The sequence below is a fragment of the Felis catus genome, chromosome E3 (assembly GCF_018350175.1).
Source record: "Felis catus isolate Fca126 chromosome E3, F.catus_Fca126_mat1.0, whole genome shotgun sequence".
NCBI lineage: Eukaryota > Metazoa > Chordata > Mammalia > Carnivora > Felidae > Felis > Felis catus.
In genome coordinates, this window is record NC_058383.1 from 936,901 (window position 1) to 962,126 (window position 25,226).

The window sequence follows — 25,226 nt, forward strand, 5'->3', positions numbered from 1 at the left end:
CAGCAGCCGTGGGCAGGTCACCAAGTGGTGACCACGCGCCTAAAGTGACCACACTGACCCTATGGCTCCCTTTGTAAGTGCTGGGCGCCCTGAGGGGAGGCCCCCGGGCATCCCATCTGCACCCCTTGCCGCTGTGGAGGGACTGCTGTCCCCAGTGCCACTACGGGCACTGTCCCTCCCTCCCTGACACATTTATTCCATTAATTATGAAAATTGTTTCAATGTTTATTTTTGACAGGGAGTGAGTGAGCCAGGGAGGGGCAGAGAACGAGAGGGAGAGAATCCTAACAGGATCCAGGCCATCGGCACAGAGCCCGACGTGGGGCTCAATCCCACGACCGAGAGGTCATGACCTGGACCGAAACCAAGAGTCGGTTTGCGCGACTGAGCCCCCCAGGCGCCCTCCGTTAATTATTTATGAGTGTGGACTCCTGGACAGTCATTTGTTCTGAGGACCACAACCCACTACAATATTGTGTTGTTCCAACTGGCCCATGTGTGGCTCCGTGGCGTGGCTGTGCCCCCTCGTTCTTCCGGGAATCCCTTACTTTCGGACACAAAATGGTCCAGGCTCGGCGTGGACTTTCAGGCACTGGCCACAGCATCAGCTGTCCCCCCCAGGAGCCTGGTTCCTGCTGCCGGTGTCGCGGCTCCAGGACCCGGGTGCTCAGAGCTGGCCGGCACACGTGTGTGGACACACGCACGCAGCCGAGTCTCTCTCTGTGCGGCCAACTACACCCATGACACCAGCAGGACCCAGTCCACGCTCTCCCGCTCCCCAGCGTGAGCTCCCTTTCAGAGCTGGGGAGGGTGAACCACTGCCCAGAGGACACAGCCTGTCTCCTCGTCCCCAGCGCCGGGCTGACCTCTGCTGTCCACTGCGGCCACGCTCTGCCCCAGCCGTGCGCCGCTCAGAACCCCCTCCCCCCGCCACCTGGCTGGGCCACCACCGCGGCTTCACTGCGCACGCGAAACGGGCAGACGGCTGGGACTCTGAGCCACACCACACGCTGCTGACCGTTCTCAGCATCCGGTTTGTCCTTCCTCGATTTCGTGTTTGCACAAACCCACAGACGCTTCCAGCTTCCTGCGCCTTTCTTGTTAACGATACCATAGATGCTTCTGGAGGCTGCCTTTCTCATGGAGTCAGTCACCCCGTGTCAGCGCAGACCTCCCCAACCCGCGCCCCGCCTGCACCCGCCCGCGGCTGCAGTGAGCCGTGTGGACCGGCCTCAGGTCACTGAAGGCTCGCAAGTGTGGGCATTTGCATGGCCTCAGTGATCTGTACGGCAAATACCCTTGCGCGGATATAACTGGACTCTCGTGACTTGATTTTCGGCTTGGCGGTAAAAGCCAAGACACTTCATAAACTAGACACGGACACAAAAGACCTGTACGACTCCAGCGGAGGGCAGACCCAGTATTCCGCGGAAACTGCAGAAGGGAGCCGGTGGTGCCCAACCAGTGATGCAGGAGGAGGTCAAGAGTGAGCCCCGAGGACGAGGACTCACGTGGGAGGGACCTGCTTCAGGGTCTGAGCAAGAGGCACCATGCCACCGAAGGACGGAAAACAGGGGCCTCGAGGCAGAGGACTGGACGCGAAGACGCCTCTTACCAGCCACGGCCAAGGCGGGGGTGGAGGTGACTTCTGGGAGCCCAGACCCGGGTCACAGCTGGCTGTCCCCACCGGGGTCGCTGTCCACGTGGGACGTGCCCAGGATCGTCCGACTGCCGTCTTCCATTAGCCACGTGAGGACAAAAGCCAGCTGGCTGGCCGGGAGCCAGGGAAGGCAGTGCTGGGCCCAGACCCCCACACACTCAGCACCCGGTTCGTGGATCTGAACCCCGGCCACATCAGAACCGGCCCAGTGTCCCGGCTCGGCATCTGGGTACGCGTGGGGTCTGACCGCGGGCAAACTGGTACCTTCCTGGACGTTGCCGCTGTGGGCCTGGTCGGTGAGACAGGACACCACAAGACCCTGCCCTGATGTGTGCTCAGAGGCCCTGGAAGCCAGTGCCGATGGCGCGTGCACATGGGTGTTCTCACAGCGACACACCAGAAGACCACGTGTGCAAGTCAAACTACAAGAGTCCAGACTTCCAGAGTTACAATAAATGAGTTACTGAAATTAAACTGGCTTTATGTACACGCACACAGGTCCGAAAATGAGCCTCTGGTTCAAAGGTGCTGGTGATTCGAGGCGCCAGGGGGGCTCAGTCGGTGGGGCGTCCGACTTCGGCTCGGGTCATGATCTCACGGGTTGTGGGTTCGAGCCCCGCGTCGGGCTCTGTGCTGACAGCTCAGACCCTGGAGTCTGCTTCGGATTCTGTGTCTGCTCCTCTCTCTACCCCTCCCATGCTCATGCTCTGTCTCTCAATAATAAATAAAACGTTAAAAAAATTAAAAAAAAAAAGATACTGGTGTTTCAGGCACTACCAGAAAAAAAACAAGTAAGTCAAATATGTCAAAAGTTAACAATCTTATTTCCAAGTTTATATTTTATATTTTGCTTAAAAAAAAAAAAAAACACGGGAAATAAATGGGCACAGAAGGAAACCATTTTGCCAGGAAATGGTTTTCGGGCAGCGTCTATGTGATGGGCTGAAACCGCTAGCATTCAGTATGTCAGTACTGAGAAGCTACGGACGGTATCACAGAGGGAGTCACCGCGTCGCGGATGCCTGCGTGTCCCCTCGCGCAGCGGGCATGACTCTGCTCTCCTTTCTCCCACCTGCCACAGGCCTCCCTAGGAACTCTCGATGTAAAGATAAAATCTAAGGCTCCTGGGAAAATGAGACCTAAAGGGGACAATCGCTTCTCAAAATAACCTGGGAGACATCAAGAGGAGGGGTTTCCGCCAAGGAGGGCGTTCCAGAAACTTCTCCTGAAGTCACAGCGCCTAACCATAAACCGTCAGTTGACAAGGTCACCCAACACGCTCCACCCTGGAAAAGCCAGCAGCCGGTGGATGGACTTCTTCCCATCAGGAGTTAGTTTCTGCCCCTGGTTTTCCATCCATCAAATCTCCGAATCCCAGTTTTTCCAGGGGCTCCTGTGCCATCAGCTGCCTGCAACAAAAACGAACAGCACTGTCCGTGCGAGGCCTGCGCATTCGCTCCCATCCCAACTGCCTGCGGCCAGTGGCACCGCTGGACCCAGGCCCCCGGGACCCCGAGGGCCTCTCTGCGCCCTCCTCCTCCCAGCTGACACCGCGCCTCTGGACTCCGGACGGACGGCCGCTGGCGGACAATGTGCGAAGCCCCTGGGGTGCCAGGTGGAGCCGGGACCCCGAAGGAAGGACAGACCGCCGCGAGCCCCCTGCCGGGTGCCAGTCTGGGGCAGACGTGTGTCCCGTTTGAGGGCTCCCACCTCAACCCGGCCTCCAGGTCGCTGGGAAGATGCACCGGACAGGGTGGGCGAGGACAGGACAGACTTCACTTGATAGTGACCCCTGAACAAGCCACAGGTTAGGGGCACCATTCACCTGCACAGTCGAAAATCCGTTCCTAACTCCTGACTCCCCAGAACTTAAGGACTCCAGCCCCCGCCGACCAGAAGCCTCAGCGACAACGTGCGTTTTGCGTGTCGGGTGTCTTCCGGCCGTATTCTTACCAACAGGTCAGCCGGACAAAAAAAGCTCGTTAAGATAATGGTCAGGAAGCAATACGTTTACAACACTGTCCTACACGGATCAAGAGATCTGGGTGGTAAGTGCACCTGCCCCGTTCACATCATGTCGTCCAAGGGTCACTGCACTTGTGAGCTTCACCTGTGACTCAGAAACACTGGGACACATGGCCCACCAGCTCTGTCTCCTCTCACTGCTGCCCCAGGCCCCGTGCCCCACACGGCCCGAGCCGTGGCCCCACAGCTGGCCGGCGGCCATGTCCGCTGTGCTCCCGCTCCCTCTGTGCCCAGCCGTGTGCCAGCCCCTCACCATGTCTCTTTAAGTCAGGACCTCGAAGACTGAGATGTCCCGGAGCACCTGCTGGGCTGGAGCCGCCCCCGTCCAGCCTCTCACTGCCCACACTCCAGGGCGGGAGGGCCTGGCTTTCATTCTGCTTTCTTTTTGGGGGGAGGGGGGGCAGGGACAGGTCCAACTCTTGGGGGCCACCTGTCCATCCTGCTTGCTGGTGGGAGCTCAGTGTCCCTGCAGGAACCAACAGGCCCGGCCGGGAAAGGGGATGCCCACCTCGCCAAGCCACCATCACTTGGCGCTGTGACCCCCCCCACACACCGCTGAGCTCACGCACCCCCCGCAAGCCCGGCAGGCCAGCACAGGCAGCCAGGGTTCAGCCGGCACGCTGGGAACCGAGGGACACCGTGAGTCACCTGGTCACCGGTCAGACGACCCACTTTCTGCGGGTTCTGTGGGGCTCCAGGCGAGCCGGCTACCCTCCTGCAGAAATACAAAACCTGGCAGATGACCTCTACCCAAGCTTCACAAGGGCTGTCCAGGCCGTCCCCACTGAGAACGAAACTAAGTGTTTAGGGTACGTGCCCTCGAGGGCTCCAGCCGCGGGGACGGGGGAGTGGGCAGGTGCCGCGGCGCTGCGTTCCCTCCACTGGTGCGCACGGCAATTTCTGTTATAAAAAGCTGGAATCCACTGAAAGGTACAAAGTCCGCTTGTAGACCAGACTGACTGTGTTATCTGTGTCCTTACGCGGCAAAGGGGGATGGGCTGAGGCGGAACACAGGAGCCGACCAGGTGCTGCTGAGGGGAGACCACCTCGGACTCCCCAGGCGGACTCAGCTGCAACGCGGGAACGCTTAAAATCAGAGAGCGTGCGCTGGCTTTGGTCAGAAGGACGGAGGAGGAGGACGGGCCAGAGACACGGCATCGCTGGCTTCCAGAGGGAGCAGGGCCACGAGCCGAGGGGCGTGGGCGCCTCTAGAAGCTGGAAAGGCAGAAGCAGTTCTGCACCGGAGCATCCACGAGGAGCGCGGCCCGCAGGCCCTGCGTCAGACATCTCGCTGCAGAAGTGAGTGTGCTGGGGGCACCAGGAGCACGGGGAGCAGCAGTGCTTCTCGAGACACGACAGGAAGGACCTGTGTGTTCAGCAGCAAACAGGGAGCGAGGGGGAAAACACTACAAGCTAAATGAGACGTGGTTCAAGAGTCCCTTTCTACAGACGTGTGAGTCTTCACAAAATCCAGCTCTGTGGCCAGGACACAACAACAACAATCCAACGATTACCAAGTTCTAAAGCCAAAAGGATGACGTGGACGCCTCCCCTTCAGCATAAGGGGACAGTGCAGGTTTTTAGGACCTGAGGCTTTCCAAGGAGCGTGCGCCGGGCCTCCTCCAGCCCGGGCAGGAGGCCCGGATCGCACGCCAGGGTGTGTGGCACAGCCCCCGGATGCCCACCGCACGGGGCAGGAACTCAAAGTCAAAAGGTCACAGAGGCTTGAGATCGGAGATCACAGCGTACTTGCTGTTTTCTTGGCCAACAAAGTCATCCCCGATTTAACAGCTCTTCCCACGAGAGTGTGATCCACACCCAAACCACACACACGCTTCCACGTCGAGCTGAGACGGCCCAAGTCCTCAAGAGGCAACTCTAAAATCTCACTGTGGTCCAGTTTTCTACAAAGATGCATATGGTGGGGGCGCCCGGTGGCTCAGTTGGTTGAGCGTCCGACTGTGGCTCAGGTCACGATCTCACGGTTCACGAGTTCGAGGTCCTCATTGGGCTGTGAGCACAGTGCCCACTTCGGATCCTCTGTCCCCTCCCTCTCTGCCTCCCTCCCACTTAAAACTAAACAAACGTTAAAAGAAAGACGCCTATGGATGTTCGTAGGGGTAAATAACGTCTGGGATTTCAGCATGAAAAGAAATAAAAAGGTTTACAAAGAGTGGGAAGGGAAATAAATGTGCAGTCTCGATACTGAACCTGGATGGTCATGGACTTGGAACTGAAAACCATCCAAAAGTCTACAGCCAAAATCACCGACCAAGTCTGAACACACATGTACCCCCTACATTGTTCTTAACGTCACGAGACCAACCAGAGAAGCCACTTGAAATAACGGAACTCACGGAGAGGCGAGCTGCACCCCCCCCGCCGCCACCCCGTCCCCACTGACCTCAGCAGACCTCAGGGCAGGCTGGTCTCCAGAGGCCGTGCTGAGCGAGGCGTGGCCACGTGGAGAGCAGACAGCCTACTTCCAGGGTCACATGGGGAGAAAAGTCAGAACCCTTCTGCTGTCCTTTGCCAGACGAGCCAGGAGCCTCTCTGGGGACCCAGACGGCCCAACTCTCTGGAGCAGCTCCCAGCAGGAGCGGCTGCCTGCGTGTGCTGGCCACTGTGGGCTCACCTGAGCTTCACGGGGGCAGGTGACCTGCTCACACCCTCACACGTGGTCAGAAACCAACTTCAAACTGTCTCCAGGGCGTGGCAGCACCAGAAAGAAACTCAGTTCATTTCTGAAAGGTATATCAACTTAAAAGACAGTAATTTAGCGGTGCCCCTTCAGTTAAGCATCTGACTTGGGCTCAGGTCACAATTTCGCCATTGGTGAGCTTGAGCCCCACGTCGAGCTCTGTGCTGACAGCTTGGAGCCTGGAGCCTGTTTCAGATTCTGTGTCTCCCTCTCTCTGACCCTCCCCCATTCATGCTCTGTCTCTCTCTGTCTCAAAAAAAACCAAATAAACGTTTAAAAAAAAAAAAAAAAAGCGAGCGCTGGTCAGTTCTGGTCAGGACAGAACAAACCTCCATGTTTCACCGTTTCTGAATGGCCCACTGTCTCCCCTGTCATATTTCAGGCACTGCCGAGCTACGTGGAACCAAACGGTATTTTTATGGTCTGAGAACGTGAGAGGAAGAAACCCTGTGCCCACGGCCTGCACATCTTTTGACTCCGTCAGCATTTTTATGATGTACGATTCTGAAACCTTAATGACGGGTCAGCAGCTCCCAAATGTGCAAAGAAAACACTCAGGAATGCAACCCCGTAAGACGCGCTCCCTCTCCGCAGGGTCCCCGTGACTGTGAAACCTTCGGTGCCACTGAATCTGGCAGGCCTCCGTTCCAGGGGCGAGCCACTCTACGTTCTCAAAGACAAAGGCTTGGAACCTGGGGGATGAATGAGGCCCGCTGCAATGACCTCTTGGGGGAAAAAAAAAAATGTTTCCATGGGAGTGGCTGGGAAGTTCCAGAAGTCGTTCATTGCCAGCAGGTACTTGCCTCTCCATTCTGCATTCTAAGTAGTCTTTCGACTCACTTCTGCACAAAGCATTTTCGAATCTATTGTCGCGGAGACACTTCATGAACTTCTCCTTAAAGCTTTTGCATTCGCCTAGAACGAAAAGGAAAAGAGCACCGAGTTTTCAAGTGAAAACGCGACGCGGTGGGACAGCACGCGCACCCGCAGCCGTCCTTCCAGAACGAGCCTCCTTCACACTCACGCTGGAAAGGACTAGCCTACCGCGTGCCCCACGGTGCGGCGACCGCCCCTCCGCTGCGTGTTTGGGACACTGCAGGGGAAGGCGTCGGTTACGAGAGAAATCTGCGGACCCACTTCCGGAGCCTTGGCTCGCACAGAGGCTCACCCCAAACGCGGACTTTCCAGGTCCGCGCGAGGCCCAGGTTGACAGCCTGCGGGCTTTGTGCGAGGCCGGGCGCGGGTCCCCCGGACGCCGGCAACGCTCTCCCTCGGGACGTCCTCCGCAACCTGTCGCCCCTCTTCCCGCAGGCCCGCCTCCGGGGTGGTGGCGGTGGGCCGCGGCGGGCCTCAGTTTCCCCACCTGCAACCGCGTGCGGACGCCAGCGCCCACGGGGCCGCACGGCGCCACCGGAGGAGACCCACGACCCGAGACTCGGCGCAGGAGCCCGGCGGCCGCCCGCCGCTCACCGAAGTGATCCAGCGGGAAGCTGCCCTTGTCCGGGGGCCGCGGCTGGAAGCTCTTGGACCCAAAATTCATGGCCGTCGACATGATGGCGGCGCCGGAGCCCCGGAGTAGGACGCGCGCCGTACGCAGGGCGGCGGGTCGAGCGCCGAGCGCGCCCCGCGAGAGCGCCGAGCACGTCGAGCGGCGAACGGCCGCGGGCGGCAAGCCCCGCCCCCGCCGCCCAGGCCCCGCCCCCACGCTGCAGGGCCCCGTCTTCGCCTCGAAGGCCACGCCCGTTATTGACCGGGCTCCTCTCCACCGACGGGACCGGTCCCCCTCGCCACACGGGCCCCGCCCGGGCATGCCCTCCCCCCATCAGGCCCCGCCCCCGCCCCAGGGGCCTCCGAAAGGCCCTGATCCAGGCTGCTCTGCCGGGTCCTTGCCAGGCTGACCCTCACAGCGACCGAGGGGCAGAGTCCGGCGTCATGTCCTTATGAGGAAACGGAAGTCCAGAGAGGCTGGACTTTACCCAGACACACAGCTTGAGACGACAAGAAGCCCAAGGGCGAGTGCACTCGGCAGGCTGTGCGGGTGGCTGTGCATCCCCAGGTGTCTGGGGGGGGGGGGGCTCAGCTGGTGACAAGGAAGGAGTGAGGGCCACCACAACAAAGTCCCACACCCTGGGCCGCTTCAGCTACAGAAAAGTGGTCGCTCCGGGTTCTGGAGGCCGGATGTCCCACACGGAGGAGGTGCGGCGGGGCTGGCTCCTCCTGGAGGTTCTGGGAGAGCCGGCTCCAGGCTGCCCTCCCCCGCCCCCCAGCTGCAGGTGGCTGGCAGGCAGTCTTGGGGGCTGCTGGGCCACTGGGCCTTGCTTCCGCCTTCACCCTCCCACGGCATCCCCCTGTGTGTCTGTGTCCAGAGGTCCTCCTCTTGTGAGGACGCAGGTCAGACTAGGCTAGGGCCCACCCTAATGACTTCATCATAACTAATTACATCTGCGACGACACTGTTTACCAAAGAGGTCACCTCCTAAGGTACTGGGGGCTAGGACTCCAACATATGAAGTGGTGGGGGAGGGGTGGTGCAGTTCAACCTATAACAGAATAAAAGTCAGCTCTGGCAACCGCTTGTCATTGTCGTATGGCAACAATACCAACAGTGAAAGGGCTCAGTGGAGACCCCAGCTCTCCCAGGCTGAGCCTCCTCCCAGCGCTGTACCCTGCACAGTCACCCCTCTTCCCCAACTGGGCATCCCGATTTCATCTGAACGGAGGAAGTGCGTCACTGCCCCACCCCCAACCAGCGCCCCTGGGCTCCAGAACTCTTGTCATGAGCTCCAAACTTCATCCATGCCCCCCGAGGGCCAACCACACACCAGGCCTTGGAGATAAGCAAATTGGGTCCTCAGTCACACAGCTCACCAGCTGCACCCCCCCCCCCCCCGCGCCCCCCTCCCCCGCCGGTTCCTGACACGATCCTGCACCACACCTCCTCCTGATGCCAGCAACTGAGGGGCCCTGCCGAGAAGTGCCCGGCCAACAAGCCCTCACAGCCCCCACCTCAGGGCCCGCCCCCTCCTCGAGTCCTGCCCTGAGGCATCCAGCTCCCCACTCGCTCCTGCCTCTCTGCAGGGCACAGCAGTGGATCTCCGTGCCTCACGTGACATTGGGCTGTGTGTCGTGCGGCGCGTGGAGCTGGGCCCTAGTGTTTGTAGGGTCCGGTGGGGCCGCAGGGAAAGCTCGTTCCGGTTGCTGGGGCCTCGATCAGCCTGGTGTTCTGTACCCACTAAAAACTACAAAAGGAAAATGGCACCTTGATCTTGTCACCTAAAAGACTGTTTTACGTGGCTAGCACCAGGGGCCACGCGCTGGGTTATTCATTAATATGTTTCCAGGGCCGTGAACAAAAGACGCTTTTATTACCCAGCAAATAGCACTTTTCCACTTGACTAGATCACAGTACTTAGCAGGAAAAAGGACAGCCCAGCCCCCCCAATGTTTCCTTGCAGCCTCTCTGTCCGACGGCCCTGAGGGACCAATGAAGCATTGCAGGCCCCGTGACCTAGAGGCGACAGCCAGCTTTTAATTGACATGTCCGTACCTGGCAAATGATTATTGCTCTATATGACACGTTTGGCCGGGAGAGGACGAAGGGATTTTCATCTCTGGTGCACAGATACAAAAAGTGGGGGAGGGCCTTCTGTGCCAGGGTGCTTCACATGGGATTGTCACAACAGCGTCTGGTGCGCAGGGGACGTCCCGTTACTAGTCTTTAAAGGACGAGCCCAGCTAGGCAGTATTCTTACCCTCGTTTCACACATAGAGACACCCAGAGACGTTAAATTCCTCGTCCAAGGTCACGCAGCCTGCACACGAGCTATCTAGCTCCGTGTCACGAACGGCCCGAACTCAGAGGTGCAAAACAGCAATCTGCTTTTGCACGAGAACTTGGAGCGTGGGCTGGCCTTGGAGAAGGCCCACGTGGCATCGGCTGGGGTTGCTCAACCTCAGGCTGGGACCCACTTCAAGACGGTGCACTCCTGGGGCTGGGAGCACTGCCTCTATCAGGGCCAAACGCCCCCAGCCAGATGCCAGGGCCGGGAGCCCGCTCCCGACGGGGAGGAGGGCAGAGTCACATTGTACGAACAGCCCCTGGATGGAACCTTGCCTGAAACTTTCTCTGGTCTTTCCACTTTAATAAATTCTGCTGCCAAAGCGTTCTTTTCTAAAGGCTGAAACCGTAGTTCCAGTAGAAACATAAACGGCCCCTGTGTCGGAGTCTCATTTAACGCCTGGGTGCAGGAGTGTGGCCCGATGGCAAAGCTGGTTCCAAGAAGGGCGCCCCGGCCCCGATATAGCCGCGTGCGGTCAGAGAAAGAAAAAACATGCCAGAGTCAGATTGCTAAACTGGGCCTAGAACAGGTTAATCCCTCACAGGGCAATAAACCACAACCTTCGGGATGATCTTTTCTGCCAGACAGGAACGATTTGCATTTTTTTTTAATTTTTTTTAACGTTTATTTATTTTTGAGACAGAGAGAGACAGAGCATGAGCAGGGGAGGGGCAGAGAGAGAGGGAGACACAGAATCGGAAGCAGGCTCCAGGCTCCGAGCTGTCAGCACAGAGCCCGACGTGGGGCTCGAAGTCATGAACCACGAGATCATGACCTGAGCTGAAGTCGGACGCTGAACCGACTGAGCCACCCAGGTGCCCCATGGAACGATTTGCATTTTTACAGGAACGCCAATCACTTGCAGCTTTTCTGTTTGCTCCATGTGAACGTCTGGCTTGAGGGCACCTGGGCTGGGTCAGTAATAAATGGTAAGTCACATGTAGTTGAATGATACTCAGGCAGACTGGCTAGACTGCGACTTCGAGAACACAGTGCAAGGACCCAGTGTCACCCACTTGCCTGACTCCTGCCTATTGGGAATTGTTCTGAACATTCCTTATAGGAGTCTCAGGGCCACTGTAACAAAGCACCAAAAACTGGGGGCTTAACCACCAGAAAATGGTTCTCTCCCACTTCTAGAGGCTGAACTTGAGGTGGGCGTTCCCCGCGAGGGCCAGAGGCGGGGGTGGGGGTCCTCCCGCCTCTTCCAGCTCCCGGTGGCCCTGGTTCCCGGCCTGTGGCCACACGCTCCATGGTGTCCCCAGGGTCACCTGGCCTTCTTCCCTCTGTGTCTGTCTTCTACTTTTCTGTCTCTTATGAGGACACCCCCACCCTAATCCAGGATGACCTCCTCTAAACTTGATCTGCAAAGACCCTATTTATAGATAAGATCCCATTCTGACATTCGAGGGAGACATGAATTCCGGGGGGGCCATTCTGCCCAGGACACTGCTCCGGATAGTTTGCGGTGGTTTTCCCAACTGGCACAGAACAGTGAGGTCCAGATGCCATGAGACATGGAGGGAGGTCCCTGTAGGTGGTTGGAGGGTCCTTTCTGGAGCCCAGGAGGTGTGGGCAGGGCCCTGAAGCTCGGGAATCTGGAGCTTGAAAGTTGTTCTTCGTGCAGAGAAAATCAGTGTTCCCAAGGTAGGAACAGCCACACCCATGGGCGCCCCACCTGAGGGCACACTCGTGCGCTAGTCCAGGTCCCTCTGTCACCAGACCTCTGCTTCCTGGTGCTGCTCCCAGGGGCACCTGCCTCCTCCCCACCCCCACTCTGGCTGCCCCCAAACCTGGCTCTCCTGTAGGCACTCATCAAATGCTGCCTCCTCCGAGGAGCCCTCCTGGCCTGACACTCCTGGCCCCCTGCTCCTTGCATGGCCCATCTGCTTCCCCGCAGGGTGGGGTCTTTCTCTCTTCCCTAAGGCAGGGTGGGCACTTGGGCCTACCCAGGCTGGGACACGGACCTCCTACCCCACCGGGGGCCTGGAAAACGGGCTCAGCTTCCCCTGAGGTGGGGCTGGGCTGCCCAGGCGGCCGGAGCCCTGACCTACCTCCATCAGTGACCGGTCCTGCTGTGACACGCACGGCAAGTGCGGGTTTCCGATGAGCGGCAGTGGGCGTGGCCCAGGGGGCCAGCGAGGGCCTGGGGAGGGGGTGCGGGTGTGGGCTCGGAGCAGCCCCGCGTGGAACCCAGAAGCCCCCACCCAGCCTGGGCATCGAGTGGGGGCAGTACAAGGAGCAGCCGCGGAGGAGGCAGAGGAGATGGGAACGCAGGCCGGGAGGCGAGGGTCCCTCCCAACGCCACCCACACGGGTGTGGGTCAGCGGGAGGGACGGTGGGAGCATCTGCCAGAATCAGCAGCCCCTTGGCTCGGGGATTCTGGTTCTAGGAACTGATTTTGCAGCACAAAGAAACGCGCACCCAGGATGTTTTTGACCCAGAGACAGTGCAACAGAGAGGAGACGAGGCAGCGGTCCCAGAGGAGGAGGCTGCTGTCTGATCCCGCCACGCTGTCACCTTACAAATAAAGAGCAACTGAACAGAGGGAGGGGGACAGGGCAGCAGGAGACAGGACGTCCGCCTTCTGGAAGTTGGCCAAGGCCAGGGCTTCCTGGCTGTCTACGGGTCTCAGCTCCGCACAGGAGCTGTTTGGTACATTAATAAATGAAAGCGTCAACACAACCGAAAAAGGCACACGATGACGGTGCGTGCCGGAGTGTTTCTGGAAGGATGCATGAGAGAGGGGCTCTGTGGGCGCCCCGGCGGGTCCGACTCCCCGGCTGGGGCACGTGCATTGTCTGTTTCAATGGAAAAGTATCCAAAGAAACACCTGAGCAGAAAGCCTTCTGGAGCTGGGGTGCCTTGATGGGGGAGGGAAGGGCCCACGGACGTGCAACCTCCAGTCTCTGCAGGGGCGGGTCTCCAGGTGAGACCACCCTGGGCGGGGGCTGGCGACAAGGGACGGCCGCCCACACCACCGTGGGACTTCTGGGCCCGCCAGCCACAGCGTGTTTCTGGTGTTTTAAACACCTGGTTGTGGGTGGCTTTGTGCAGCCCCAGGACTCACATTGGTTCGAGCGTGGGGCCCCTGGGGACCTGAGCAGGACCCTTCCAGTGCTGGGGGGTAGGGAGTGGGCGGGGGAGCAGCCATGGGGTTGGGGGGCAGCCGCCGTCTCTAGAAGTTGCAGAGGAAGGGCCGTGGCAGGGTGGGGGGGGGCGAGCAGAGATGCAGATATGCTGGGAGATTCCGCCGGGCACCCCCAGCTTCCTCTTTCCGGGGCCTGGATGTAAGGGAGCCCTTGACACTCATGTTGCCTGGAAAAATTCAAGGCCAAGCACCCAGTTCCACCCTTGTGAACCGGATTTGACTCTGTCGACCAGGGGCTCCAGCCCCGCAGGCCGGGCTCTAAGAAGCTCCGGGTGCCCAGCTGGCCTCCCCTGGGCTCACCCAACGCACAGGGGCCTGCCTGCCACATCCCGTGGTCACATGCCCCTGGCTGGGTCCACGCTAAACCCCAGAAAACACCACGCGGTCAGGATGCCCACAGGGCTGAGTCTCATTCCCAAGTCTGAGCCCCTCACCACCACACCCCACCGCCCCCCCCCTCCAGCAGCCGGCCAATCAGAGTGGTGGATCACAGTGCCCCCAGCCTCCCCTGCAGGGACCCGGGCGGTGGCACCCAGGTGGCTCACAGGAGCCCAGGCCTCAGCAACCTGAAAGAGGAGGCCACGGAAGATGGAGCCCCCACCCCAGGGACCCCGAGTTCCCGCCTCCTGCGCTTCCAGCCACGGATCTCCAGCCTCACGCCCCCCACCCAGCTCCTTGCTGGCACGGGGCCTCTGGGCTTTGCACACGCTGTTCCCTCTGCTGGAGTGCCCCGCCGCTTGGCGACTTGACTCTGGTCCCAATACCTCAGAAGTTTGCAGTGGCACGGCCACTGCCACGTGGGTCTCTTCCGCTGGACTTGGGGGCCATGTTTGGATCCCTGACCACCGATTACTATGGCCCCAGCTGCTGGCTGAGCCTATAGCACACACACATACTCCGGAAACGCTTGTGGAATTAATTCAGTGGACTGTCCCGGGCAGAGAGGAGCCCCAGCCGAAGCACCTAGCAGCGGCCTTGGTACCGGGCACTCAGCCCAGACGACCCAGAGACGCAGCCGCTGGAGAACCATCCTCCATCACAGAAGCCCCACAGCTGTGCGACAGGGCAGCCCGCCCGAAAGCCAGCGAGCTCCCCGTCACGGGACGTGTGCAAATTGAGGCTGGAAGCACGTACGGGCCTACGGGCCGCTTCGGCTCAGGGTGTGGGGAGGGGCGTGGACGGTACCCCGGAGACAGGCCTCGCAGCGAGGGGCCCGGCGTGGGGCTGGGGTTCCAACTCCTCATGTTGGGGCAGGAGGTGTGGAGCAGGCCCAGCCACTTCTGATGCCAACGGCCCTCCCACCCCTCACGGCTCCTTCCACGGCGGGGCCTCCTTCCCTCCCAGCAGGGGCACTGGGGTTAAGGAGCCCAGAGTTCACGCAGCACAGACACATGGGGGCTCATAAGCCTGGCCGGCCGTCACCCACTCTGCCCCTGCCCCGTCCTGCATAGACCAGTGCCTCCTGCCCCAGGTGACAGGAGCAGGTTGTCACCCAGGGAAAGTTTGCCATCTGAGACACGGCAGGGGACCCTCTGGTAGCCTCTGAAGGCCCTGGGGTTTGAGGTGTTTGCTGTGCAGACCTTCGAGAGCCATCCATGGGGTCTCCACAGACCTCCTACCCCATGGGTCCTGTCGAGGGAGGCTCAGAGCTCCCCTCAGAGCTCGGGCCCAGCTCCCAAAGCCCCATAAGCCCCAGTTCTGATGGGGAGACTGAGGCAGGAAGCAGAGGCTGATGGGAGGGGCACAGTGGCCACCACGGCGTCTTCTCTCCAGCAGGCAAGGGACGGAGACGCCTTACGCACAAGGTCTAGACGGCGGCCCCCCAGACGGCCCCTGGCGTCCTGGCTCCCTGCCACAGACGCGACCCCACATTCCACGCACGCCTGTCACTTTAAGCTGCCTGGCTGTCCCCTGTGAACCGCTCGGTCCACATTCTCTGGGTGGAGGGGCGAGGTCCTGGCACGCCCTCCCCCTGCCCGACAGCCTATAAGGCACAAGGTGGGGAGCTGGGGCCTCGCCGCCCGCCGTCCTCATGGCCCTGCTGCTCGTGGGGCTCCTGCTGCTCCTGGGGCTCTGGGGGCTGCTCCGAGCCCACACCCGCACCCCCTCCCCAGCCCCTCGCTGGCCCCCTGGGCCACGCCCACTGCCGCTCATCGGAAACCTGCATTTGCTGTGCGTGTCACAGCAGGACCGGTCACTGATGGAGGTAGGTCAGGGCTCCGGCCGCCTGGGCAGCCCAGCCCCACCTCAGGGGAAGCTGAGCCCGTTTTCCAGGCCCCCGGTGGGGTAGGAGGTCCGTGTCCCAGCCTGGGTAGGCCCAAGTGCCCACCCCGCCTTGGGGAAGAGAGAAGGACACCCCCCCCCCGCCCCCGCGGGGAAGCAGATGGGCCATGCAGGGAGCAGGGGGCCAGGAGTGTCAGGCCAGGAGGGCTCCTTGGAGGAGGCAGCATTTGATGAGTGCCTACAGGAGAGCCAGGTTTGGGGGCAGCCAGAGTGGGGGTGGGGAGGAGGCAGGTGCCCCTGGGAGCAGCACCAGGAAGCAGAGGTCTGGTGACAGAGGGACCTGGACTAGCGCACGAGTGTGCCGTCAGGTGGGGCGCCCGCGGGTGTGGCTGTTCCCACCCTGGGCTGGAGGCTGGACAGTCCTGGCCCCAGGTCGCCGGCCGGCTGCCCTGCCCTGCAGCCAGGAGACTGATGGCCCGGCGCTCGCCCGACCAGGGCTATCCAGCCACTCCTGGGCCGCTTACGGCTCCTATGACCACCCTCCCTGCTTCCCCAGAAATGCAGCTACTTCCAGAAACCTCCTAGTGGCTGCCTGGCGGCCCCCCAGGCCCTGGATGTGGGAGGAGAAGAGGGGGCTGCGGGCCTGGCCCCTCGGGGGCACCTCTCCAGGAAGCACCCTGGGCCCCCGAGTCTCAGGCCGTGCCCAGCGCTGGGCCCGTAGGCCACACTCCGGCATGCGGGGAGCAGAGCGGGTGTGGACAGGAAGGGCGGGCCTCTCTGTCCCTCAGTGTGTGTGACTGGCCGCAACTCACTTGTTGCCTCTGGGCCTCAGTTTCCCCATCTGTAAAGGCACAGAAGGGCAATGGCCCCAGGCGGCGGCCTTGGAGGCCAGCCTTAGCCACGTATTGTCGTTCTGTGCCCCGGGGGGTCAGCGTGGGGGAAACTGAGTGGTCGAGGCCACCCGGGCACTGCTGCCATCCATCTGGGTTTCAGTGCTAGGGGTGCCTGAGCAGGGGCGGGGCCTCTGGGGGTCAAGCTTGGGAGGCCGCCCCGCAGACAGCCCCTCTTACCAATGGCAGCCCCTCCCCTGCCTTCCCGGAATGGATGGGGAGGGGGCATGGGCCAGCACACCTCCTGCTTTTTGGCTCCTGGACCTTTATTCTGCCTGCTCTCCACCGGCCCAGTTCCCACAGACCCCGCCTAGGCCACCCCTGGCTCTGAGTCCCCCTGAGCCCGCCCCGCACAGGTGCAGTCTTGGAGGGGGGGGGGCGCTGGCTGATTCCTGCCCGTCCCCACCAGCTTTCGGAACGGTACGGGCCGGTGTTCACTGTGCACTTGGGGCTCCAGAAGACGGTGGTGCTGGCCGGCTACGAGGCCGTGAGGGAGGCCCTGGTGGGCACCGGGTCAAAGCTGGCCGACCGACCCCCCGTCGCCGTCTTCCAGCTCATCCAGGGCGGTGGGGGTAGGTGTGCCGCGTGGGGTGCGGAGGGGGCGGAGGACGGCGGAGCACGGGAGTCCCCGGACCCCGGGGAGGGGGTCTGCGTCTCTGAGCCGCGGGAGACAGTGTGCCCAGTGTGGCTCCCGGGGAGGGACACGGTGTCCACGGGGCAGGAGACCAGCATGCACCGAGAGGGGACGAGGCTCGCCAAGGCCAGCTCTTGGCAGAAGGGGCTCGGGCATGGGGGCGAGGCCCTCGACGTCGGGTCTGCCCCATCTGCTCCCTGCCTGCGTCACTCAGCGGCGACTTGCCCGGCCCGCAGGTATCTTCTTCTCATCGGGGGCACGCTGGAGGGCCGCCCGCCAGTTCACTGTGCGCACCCTCCATGACCTGGGCGTGGGGAGGGGGCCCATGGTCGACAAGATCCTGCAGGAGCTGAGGTGCCTCATGGGGCAGCTGGACAGCTACGGAGGTGAGTGGGGGCCGGGCACCCCCCGGTGGGGGTCCCTCACTCCCTGAGGCCCGTGTCCCTCCCACTCCAGGCCGGCCCTTCCCCCTGGCCCTGCTCGGCTGGGCCCCTTCCAACATCACCTTCACACTCCTCTTCGGCCGGCGCTTCGACTACCAGGATCCCCTGTTCGTGTCCCTGCTGAGGCTTATCGATGACGTCATGGTCCTCCTGGGGACCCCCAGCCTGCAGGTGAGAGGCGGCTGCTCCCGGCCTCGGCTGGGGGTCAGGGAGCTGAGCATTTCTTCCCTGGACGTGGGGCTCGATGTCCCCCTGTCCCCCAGCCCTTCCGGCCAGGGACGATCCACCCAGTATCGGTCCTCCACAGCGCCACAGAAATCACGCGAACTGGCCCTCTGGTTTTCCCGACTCCCAGGGGCGTGGGCATTGCACTCTTTTCCAAAACGTGAAACGTTCACCGTCGCGGCAATTTCAGCGCTAGGCGCTAAGCGCACGCATCTAGGTGTGGGGCACAGATTTAGAAGGATGCCACAGCGCCAGGTCTCTTCCTCCCAATCTCTCATGGACCCGCGGCCACGGGCGCGAGGCAGGGGCTGAGCACAGTCTCCCGTCCTCCCGCTTCCTTCCTAGGAGCCCCTGCCGTCCGCTGGGCGGGAGGATCTGGCCTCCTCGCGGAAGCCCCAGGAGGACGGAGGCCAGGGGGGCGGGAGTGGAATGTTCCGGGCCTCCCCACCCCATGTGCCGGCTCCTCACTGGGCAATTCGATCCAGGGATCGCTCACGTCCTAGGGGTGCACAGCGATGCGGGCGCAGCCAGGAGAGCCGTGGACAGCTGCCGAGGCCCCACCTGGTGCGGGACACGCGCTGGCTGGTCAGACACTCCGTGGCCTCCCTCCCACAGCGGCTCGGCTGGAGCTCTGAAGTTTGCAAATTCTCTGTCCCGATGACTGGCGGCACAGGCGACCCTCTCCCCCTTCTCTGTCCTACGGCTTTGGTGGCCGGAGGGCGGGGCGTGATTACAGCCGCCCCGCGTCGGGGAAGCCACCCGTCAAGGCGCGTCACCTGCCGTCCGGTCCCGGGACAGAGGGTTTTGTGGGAGCCCAGGCTGCGGTCCCAGCAGCAGTGCGAGCCGGCGCCCTCTTGTGGCCACGGGCAGTCCCCCACCCCGCAGGTCCGCCCGGAGTCCCGGGGCAGCACCTGGGAACCCGCACAGGTGCACACACCTGCTGGGGGGCGCGGGGCCCGCGGTGGGGACCGCATCCTGATCCCCCTCTCCCCGCTGTCTCGCTCTCTGCCTTCAGCTGTTCAACATCTACCCCCGGCTCGGGGCTCTCCTCCAGCTGCACCGGCCTGTCCTTCGGAAGATAGAGGAGGTGCGAGCCATCCTGAGGACCCTCCTGGAGACGCGGCGGCCCCCCCCGCCCGGGGCAGGCCCCGTGCAGAGCTACATGGACGCCCTGATCCAGCAGGGCCAGGTGTGGGCAGGACGCACCCTCCCGCCTCAGAGGCCTGCGGGCATTTGGGGGCCCCACCCCAGGAGAAGAGGGGCTGGCCCTGAGCCACCTCCCCCCTCTCCCCGCTGGGGGCCGCTCTCAGCCTCGGTCTCCCCATCTGTGAAACGGGGCATTTGCAGTGCCTGCCTCAGGGGTGGCAGCAAAGATGTGCCGAGCCCAGAACGTAGCAGGTGCCCTGCTAACCTGGCTCCTTCCTTCCATCCCTCTCTTGAGCCCGGAGCTGGCGGGGGGCGGGACGGGGGGGGTGGGTCCGTGGCGCCCAGCCGCCGGCCGAGTCCTCTCCAACCCACTCTGCAGGGGAAAGACCCCCACGGCCTGTTTGCCGAGGCCGACATGGTGGCCTGTGTTCTCGACATGGTCATGGCCGGCACAGAGACCACCTCCGCCACGCTGCAGTGGGCCGCCCTCCTGATGAGCAGGCACCCGAGTGTGCAAGGTGAGCCCCCAGCCTCCCTTTCCAGCACGCGTCGGTGGGCGGGGTCCCCCAGGGCCCGGGGCGGGGGGGCCGGGGCTCGCGGGGACGCGGGCGCCCACCTTCTCGCCCGCAGGCCGGGTGCAGGAGGAGTTGGACCGGGTGCTGGGGCCCGGGCGCCTCCCCCGGCTGGAGGACCAGCGGTCACTGCCCTACACCAGCGCCGTGCTGCACGAGGTCCAGCGCTCCATCACTCTCCTGCCCCACGTGCCGCGGTGCATGGCGGCTGACACCCAGCTGGGCGGCTACCTGCTCCCCAAGGTGGGCCCCCCTCCTGGCCCCCGACAGGATGGGCACGGCTCCCCTCCCCCTTTCTGCTCTCGGTCAGGCTGGGCCCAGCTGGGTCTCGCGGGGCACGCCCCCGGAGGGAGGGGGCGCCGGGCCCAGCCCACCTGCCGCCCCACCCACAGGGCACACCCGTGATCCCTCTGCTGAGCTCGGTGCTCCTGGACAAGACGCAGTGGGAGACCCCTCGCCAGTTCAACCCGGGTCACTTCCTGGACGCCGACGGGCGCTTTGTGAAGCGGGCAGCCTTCCTGCCTTTCTCCGCAGGTACCCCCAGCTCACGGGCAGGGGCGGCACGGGGTCCCTCACCCCCAAGGAGCCTGCTCACCAGGGACCTCGGAAGCTCAGGCCCCCAGGCCTCCCACTGCCCACAGCCTCCAGCACCCCATCCCTTCCCCCTCGGAGCTGGCCCGCACCTTGCTCTCGGGTCCAGGGGACCGGCCAGCCCCCCGGCACAGCCCTGCAAAGGGCAGGCTGGTAGCCCTGTGCCTCGGTTTCCCTCGCAGGCCGCCGCGTCTGCGTGGGGGAGAGCCTGGCCAGGTCGGAGCTGTTTCTGCTGTTCGCCGGCCTCCTCCACAGGTACCGCCTGCTGCCCCCACCGGGCCTCAGCCCTGGCGCCCTGGACACCACGCCCGCCCCGGCCTTCACCATGCGGCCGCCAGCACAGGCCCTCTGCGCGGTGCCCAGACACGGGGGCTCTGCCCAAGCAGACCCGGGGAGGGTCTGAGTCACTCTCCCAGGTCCCAGCTCGGGGTGCGTTGTGCATGATGGAGGCCGGACAAACGGGTGGACGGCCCTCACTGTGCCCCTTGCTGGGCTCTTTGCCGTGGCCCCTGGAACCCCACCTGGGCCCGATCGTGCTCTTTCGGGGACCCAGCCCCCTGCCAAGCTCCCTTGCCCCGAGCCATCTCTACCCCTCCTCCTCCCGTCTCCCCGGGGCAGCCGGGCCCCCTCCCCACCCTCCGCCCCCAGACCCCATGGGCGGCAGCGCTGCCTCGGTCTGCACTCAGGTCCCCCCCAAACCTCAGGGTGCCTCCCGTTCCCCAGTGGAGAAGTGCCCCCTTCCCGCACCCCACGCCTCCCGGGCTCCCGATGCCACCTCTCCCCACCCACCTACCCTCCACGCTGCCCCCATCAGGTTCCCCTCGGGGCCACTTGCTCTTGGGGTGCGGGGAGGTGGCAGGTGGCAGGGTGACACCCACCTAGAGGCCGGCCTCAGACCCGCGTTCCCAGCTTGCTCTGTGCTGGGTCTCCCGCAGACCCCACCCTGTTCTTGGGGCTCCTGGGGGGCCGTATCCAGGAGGCGCTCAGCCCTTGGAGCCAGGACCCTGAGCCCTGGGACACGGGCCAATCGAGGGTCAGCGGCTACCAGAGGCTTGGGTGGGAAGGGGAGCAGGGAGGACGCGGGCACCCCCCGAGCCAGTCAGCCTCATACCCGAAGCCCAGCTCCCCGCCCAAGCTGTATGGTAACTCCTAGGGCAGGGATCTGTTGCTGACCGGGGACACCAGGTCAGGGGGGCCGAGTGGGGGGCTCTCCAGCCTGCGTCCATGGGACACACTTCCCACGCACCCGAAATTCAGTGATCTGCGGTTGCGTACGTATCTGGCAACCCACCGGCGGTCCGGGAGCCTGGCGGGATGGGGTTTGGACTCCAGCCACCCTGGCCGCCCTCCCCCGTCCCCAGCCCTGGGTGGGGGGTGCAGGGGGCTGGCAGAGGTCAGGCAGCCTCTCCCTCAGGGAGAGGGGGCAGGACCGTGGCCACGCGTGCTTCTGGATGTGCCGTTCACATGGTGGGCCCCTGTGGGGGAAGGGGTATGGACTGGGTATCTTTTATTTCTGGAAAGAGCTGGGTGCTGGGGGGCGGCGAGGATTTTCTCTGTCGCCGGACTGCTTCTGTCTCAAACGTCTGAAACCTGGGTGGAGGGGTCGGGGCCGCTTGAGTCTAGCGGGGTCACGCGCGACAAGGAGCATGGATCTCATCCGAGTTCATCCTGGCCAATCAACTGACAGCATCCTTCAGAGCGAGGCAGAACATTCCGGAATGGCTGTGGAAACCCTTCCAAGAAGCTCTTGGCTGAAGAGACTGTGCTGCTTGGGGTGGGCGTGGTGGGAGGGGTTGGGCAGCCCGAAAAGGGAAAAGGTGAGCATTAGAAGCGAAGGCAGTGGTCACGGGGGTCTCCTTTCTTTGTGGTGAACGTAGGGCTGTCTGGACCCCGTTTCCAGGAGCCACGCCCCCCGTAGGAGCTGGGCCCACGGCACCTGCCGGGGCGGTCCCGCGTTAGCCGGGCGGCGGGACGCACACACTGAACCGCTATTTCCTAACTCCCAGGAACAGGCGTCAAAACGAACCACTTTCCAAGGTGACTTAACTTTTCTCCTCAGAATCCAATAGGGTCGTTGCTGCTTTGGGGTAATCGCTTTGATTTGCCAAGAATAAATGTGAGAAGGCTTTGTGCTGGGCTTGGAAGGTGTAGATCCCGGAGGAAAATGCTTCACAAACACGATGCTCGCCCAGTGGCTGCATCAGGGCTGGCGGCTCTGGTGGGAACGGGTCCCTGTGGGGGACCCCGGGAGCTCTGGTGGGACGTTAGGCAGGAGATCCCCAGGGCGACCCCAGGCGCCCGCGGCTCGGCTCCAGGCCTGTGGGCTGGTGCAGATCTGAGGTGGGCTGGGCGGAGGGCTGGCATGAGAGGGATCCTCAGCCACCCCGGTCCAGGGCACGGAAGGCTCTGGCACCCCCCTCACCCCTGCAGGGGACCTCCGGGCCCCCTATTCTCAGGCTCCCCTCACCCCTGCGGAGAACTGGCTGGGGCCCAGGAGAGCCGGGGCCGTCTGGGGAATATCTGTCCCCCCCCCTCCCACTTTATGGGGTGGACACAGAATAAATGTATTATACACCGAAGGTGCACAACACGCCAATTGTGACGTCTGGCCCACGAGGAAAGCACCCGTCACCGCTGCCCCCGAGCCCCCCCCACTGGGCCCAGCCCCTGCATGAGTGATCTGGAGACCCAGGTGTGCCGCTGCCTTCCCCTCTGCAAACAAGGGGGACTCACCCGCCCACCCGCTCCAGAGAGCTGCTCAGTCTGGCCCTGACCCGGTGTAGACACTCGCCCCGTGATGGGGGCTCCACCGAGGTGTTGATGGGACGGCCCCCCCTCCACCTCTGCCCCATCATCTGCTGGTTGCTCTTGTTTGCTTTGTATTTTTCTTGTGGTAAAACACACATAACAGAAATTACCATTTCAACCACTTCTAAGTGAGCAGCTCAGGGGCACCAAGCACATTCACGCTGCTGTGCAGCCGCCCCGCCGTCTGGCTCCAGAACGTTCCATCTCCCCACACTGAGACTCTGTCCCCGTTACACACAGACCCCTACCCGCTCCGCCAGCCCCGGCCCCACTGTCTCCTCCGTGTCCCTGAGTCTGACGACCCGGGGCCTCGTGGGAGTGCGTCCCAGTGCGTGTCCTCCCGTGTCTGGCTTGTGTCACTCACCGTGGTGTCTGCAGGGTCCGCCCATATTGGAGCAGGTGCCAGAACTTCCTTCCCTTTTAAGGCCGAATAGTATTTCGTGGGTGGATGGCGCGTGTTGTGTTGTCCATTCATCCATGGTGGACACTTCCAAGTTTGGGGTCCCATTTCTTGCCGGCTGCATCTCCAATGAGCTCAGCCTCCAGCCTGCATGGGCTTCGGGAGGAGCCTCTGGAGACGTCCATCAAGGGTCCCAGACGTTGAAGGTGAGGAGGGGGCAGCTGGGCCCCTGAACGTGGGTTCCCATGGCCACAGCGCCCCTCCTCTTGTCAGGGAAGGAGCCCCTGGGGGCCGGCGGGTGGCTCTTGATCCCGTCACACCACTGGCCCCCAAACCAGAAGCAAGCTCCCAGGGCCGCTGGGACACCCACCCTCAGGGCAGACACATGAGAGGCTGAAGGTCCGTTCCCAGGGCAGGGGTCCTGGCTCGTGGCCACCTAATGTCCTGAAGCACCTGTCAGGGACATTCCTGCTGGATAAGCACTGATTTCACTAAACAAGGAAGCTCTCCGGGGGGCACCGGAAGGGGAACCTTGGCGGGGGGCCATTGGTCACTGCAGGAGGTCAACAGAAACACCTGCCTGAACGTTTCTGGGACACGAGTCCCAGGAAGGGCGCTTCCTTGGAGGGTGGGGCAGGGTGATGGCGTCGGCAGTGACGGCCGGGAAGTCTGGTCGCTCCCTCACCCACTCTCAATGGAGCGCTCCCTCACCCACTCTCGATGGAGCGCTCGAGACGGTCTCCAGGAGGGACGCGGGGAACTTTGGTGAGAACAGACATTAAGGTGACAACGAACTTCTTTACCATTTTCCTTCCAAAATGCTTTGCCGTGAGTTCGGCCCCGCGAGGCTCTGTCTGCTCCCCGGAACGCGTCTGACACCTGCACACGCTGTGTGGCCGCAGTCCCCGAAGGCACCCCCGCCTCTGGGTGCTCCGTCACTGCAGGTGAGCAAGCTCACCGTTCCCAGAATCTCGTGTCAGTGGAACAGCGGTCTGAGGTCCCCCTTGTGGTCCGAGGTCCCCTGCCCAGTGCAATGCTGTGGCCTGTGTCAGCGTTTCTGTCCTTGTACTGCTGAGTGCTGTTTGCCTTGGTGTCCTGGTCACCTGCTGCTGGACGTCTGGGTTGTTTCCGGCTTGGGGGTGCCGACGGGCAAACAGTGCCACGGTCAAGCTTCCTGGCCCAGGGGCCCCACACAGACCTTGCTGAGTCAGGGACTCACAGACCGTCCTTCAGCACGCACGGCCCCCACCCCACGCCGTGGCCTGGCCCCGGGGCTCAGACTCTCCCACGTCACTGCCCCGGGGGCCTCATCCATGCCGTCTCTGACAGACACCCCCAGCAAGTGACGTTGGTCCCGGTGCGCCCAGGTGACATGTCTGTGTCTCCTCGCTCTGCCAGGGGGAACCTTGCAGTAGACAGCACTTTATGCCCTGGAAGGAGCCCTTAGGGAGGAAAGAGCCCTCTCCCATCTGGTATCGGGAGTGTTTGTGCTCAAGTGAAGGGAGTGCCCTGGTCTCCCGACTGTTTCCATTAACAGATGATGAGGACTTGGGACCCATCACATTCCCCTTTTCAACTTGGCTGCCAGGAAACCCAGAGCTATGGTTCTTGATCAATCAACCCTGATTCCTTAAAAAAAAAAAAAAAAAAAAAAAAAAAAAAAAATGCCTTTTCTAGCTTATGGATCTTCCTTTGCGTGTCTACTTTTCAATGTATTTTTTAATGTTTACTTTTGAGAGACAGAGAGCACAAGCAGGGGAGGGGGAGAGAGAGGGGGAGACACAGAATCCCAAGCAGGCTCTAGGCTCCGAGCTGTCAGCACAGAGCCTGACGTGGGGCTCGAACCCATAAACTGCAAGCTCATGACCTGAGCCGAAGTCAGGTGCTCAACGGACTGAGCCCCCCAGGCGCCCCTTAA

The 25,226-nt window shown here is 62.4% G+C and overlaps 2 protein-coding genes across 4 annotated transcripts; one reads left to right on the forward strand and one right to left on the reverse strand.

The window, feature by feature from the left end:
* Positions 1 to 2,116: 2,116 nt before the first annotated feature.
* Positions 2,117 to 8,011, reverse strand: COX19 (cytochrome c oxidase assembly factor COX19). 3 transcript variants are annotated; one of them, XR_006591005.1, is made up of 4 exons: positions 7,857 to 8,011; positions 4,334 to 7,301; positions 3,486 to 3,608; positions 2,117 to 3,069 (listed from the first exon to the last, which is right to left on the reverse strand). XR_006591005.1 is itself a non-coding variant. In XM_011290451.3 (3 exons), exons 1-3 carry the CDS (start codon positions 7,936 to 7,938, stop codon positions 2,985 to 2,987), a joined length of 279 nt encoding a protein of 92 aa, XP_011288753.1. In that variant the 5' UTR covers positions 7,939 to 8,011; the 3' UTR covers positions 2,466 to 2,984. The 3 variants fall into 3 exon arrangements, 1 of the variants encoding a protein (XP_011288753.1); XR_006591006.1 differs by lacking the exon at positions 3,486 to 3,608; XM_011290451.3 differs by lacking the exon at positions 3,486 to 3,608 and having other exon boundaries at positions 2,466 to 3,069; positions 7,190 to 7,301.
* A 7,317-nt stretch (positions 8,012 to 15,328) lies between these two features.
* On the forward strand, positions 15,329 to 20,539 carry CYP2W1 (cytochrome P450 family 2 subfamily W member 1). The gene is made up of 9 exons (XM_003998398.3): positions 15,329 to 15,582; positions 16,899 to 17,061; positions 17,360 to 17,509; positions 17,580 to 17,737; positions 18,807 to 18,980; positions 19,317 to 19,455; positions 19,568 to 19,752; positions 19,902 to 20,043; positions 20,283 to 20,539. Exons 1-9 carry the CDS (start codon positions 15,409 to 15,411, stop codon positions 20,501 to 20,503), a joined length of 1,506 nt encoding a protein of 501 aa, XP_003998447.2. The 5' UTR covers positions 15,329 to 15,408; the 3' UTR covers positions 20,504 to 20,539.
* The last annotated feature ends 4,687 nt before the right edge of the window (positions 20,540 to 25,226 follow it).

Coding starts and splice junctions, on each gene's coding strand:
- COX19 (XM_011290451.3), bottom strand. CDS start 7,938: ATGTCGACGGCCATGAATTTTGGGTCCAAGAGCTTCCAGCCGCGGCCC. Junction 7,302..7,856: donor CTTCCCGCTGGATCACTTCG/GTGAGCGGCGGG, acceptor TTTTCGTTCTAG/GCGAATGCAAAAGCTTTAAG. Junction 3,070..7,189: donor TTAGAATGCAGAATGGAGAG/GCAAGTACCTGC, acceptor TTTTTGTTGCAG/GCAGCTGATGGCACAGGAGC.
- CYP2W1 (XM_003998398.3), top strand. CDS start 15,409: ATGGCCCTGCTGCTCGTGGGGCTCCTGCTGCTCCTGGGGCTCTGGGGG. Junction 17,062..17,359: donor GCTCATCCAGGGCGGTGGGG/GTAGGTGTGCCG, acceptor CCCGGCCCGCAG/GTATCTTCTTCTCATCGGGG. Junction 18,981..19,316: donor CCCTGATCCAGCAGGGCCAG/GTGTGGGCAGGA, acceptor CCCACTCTGCAG/GGGAAAGACCCCCACGGCCT.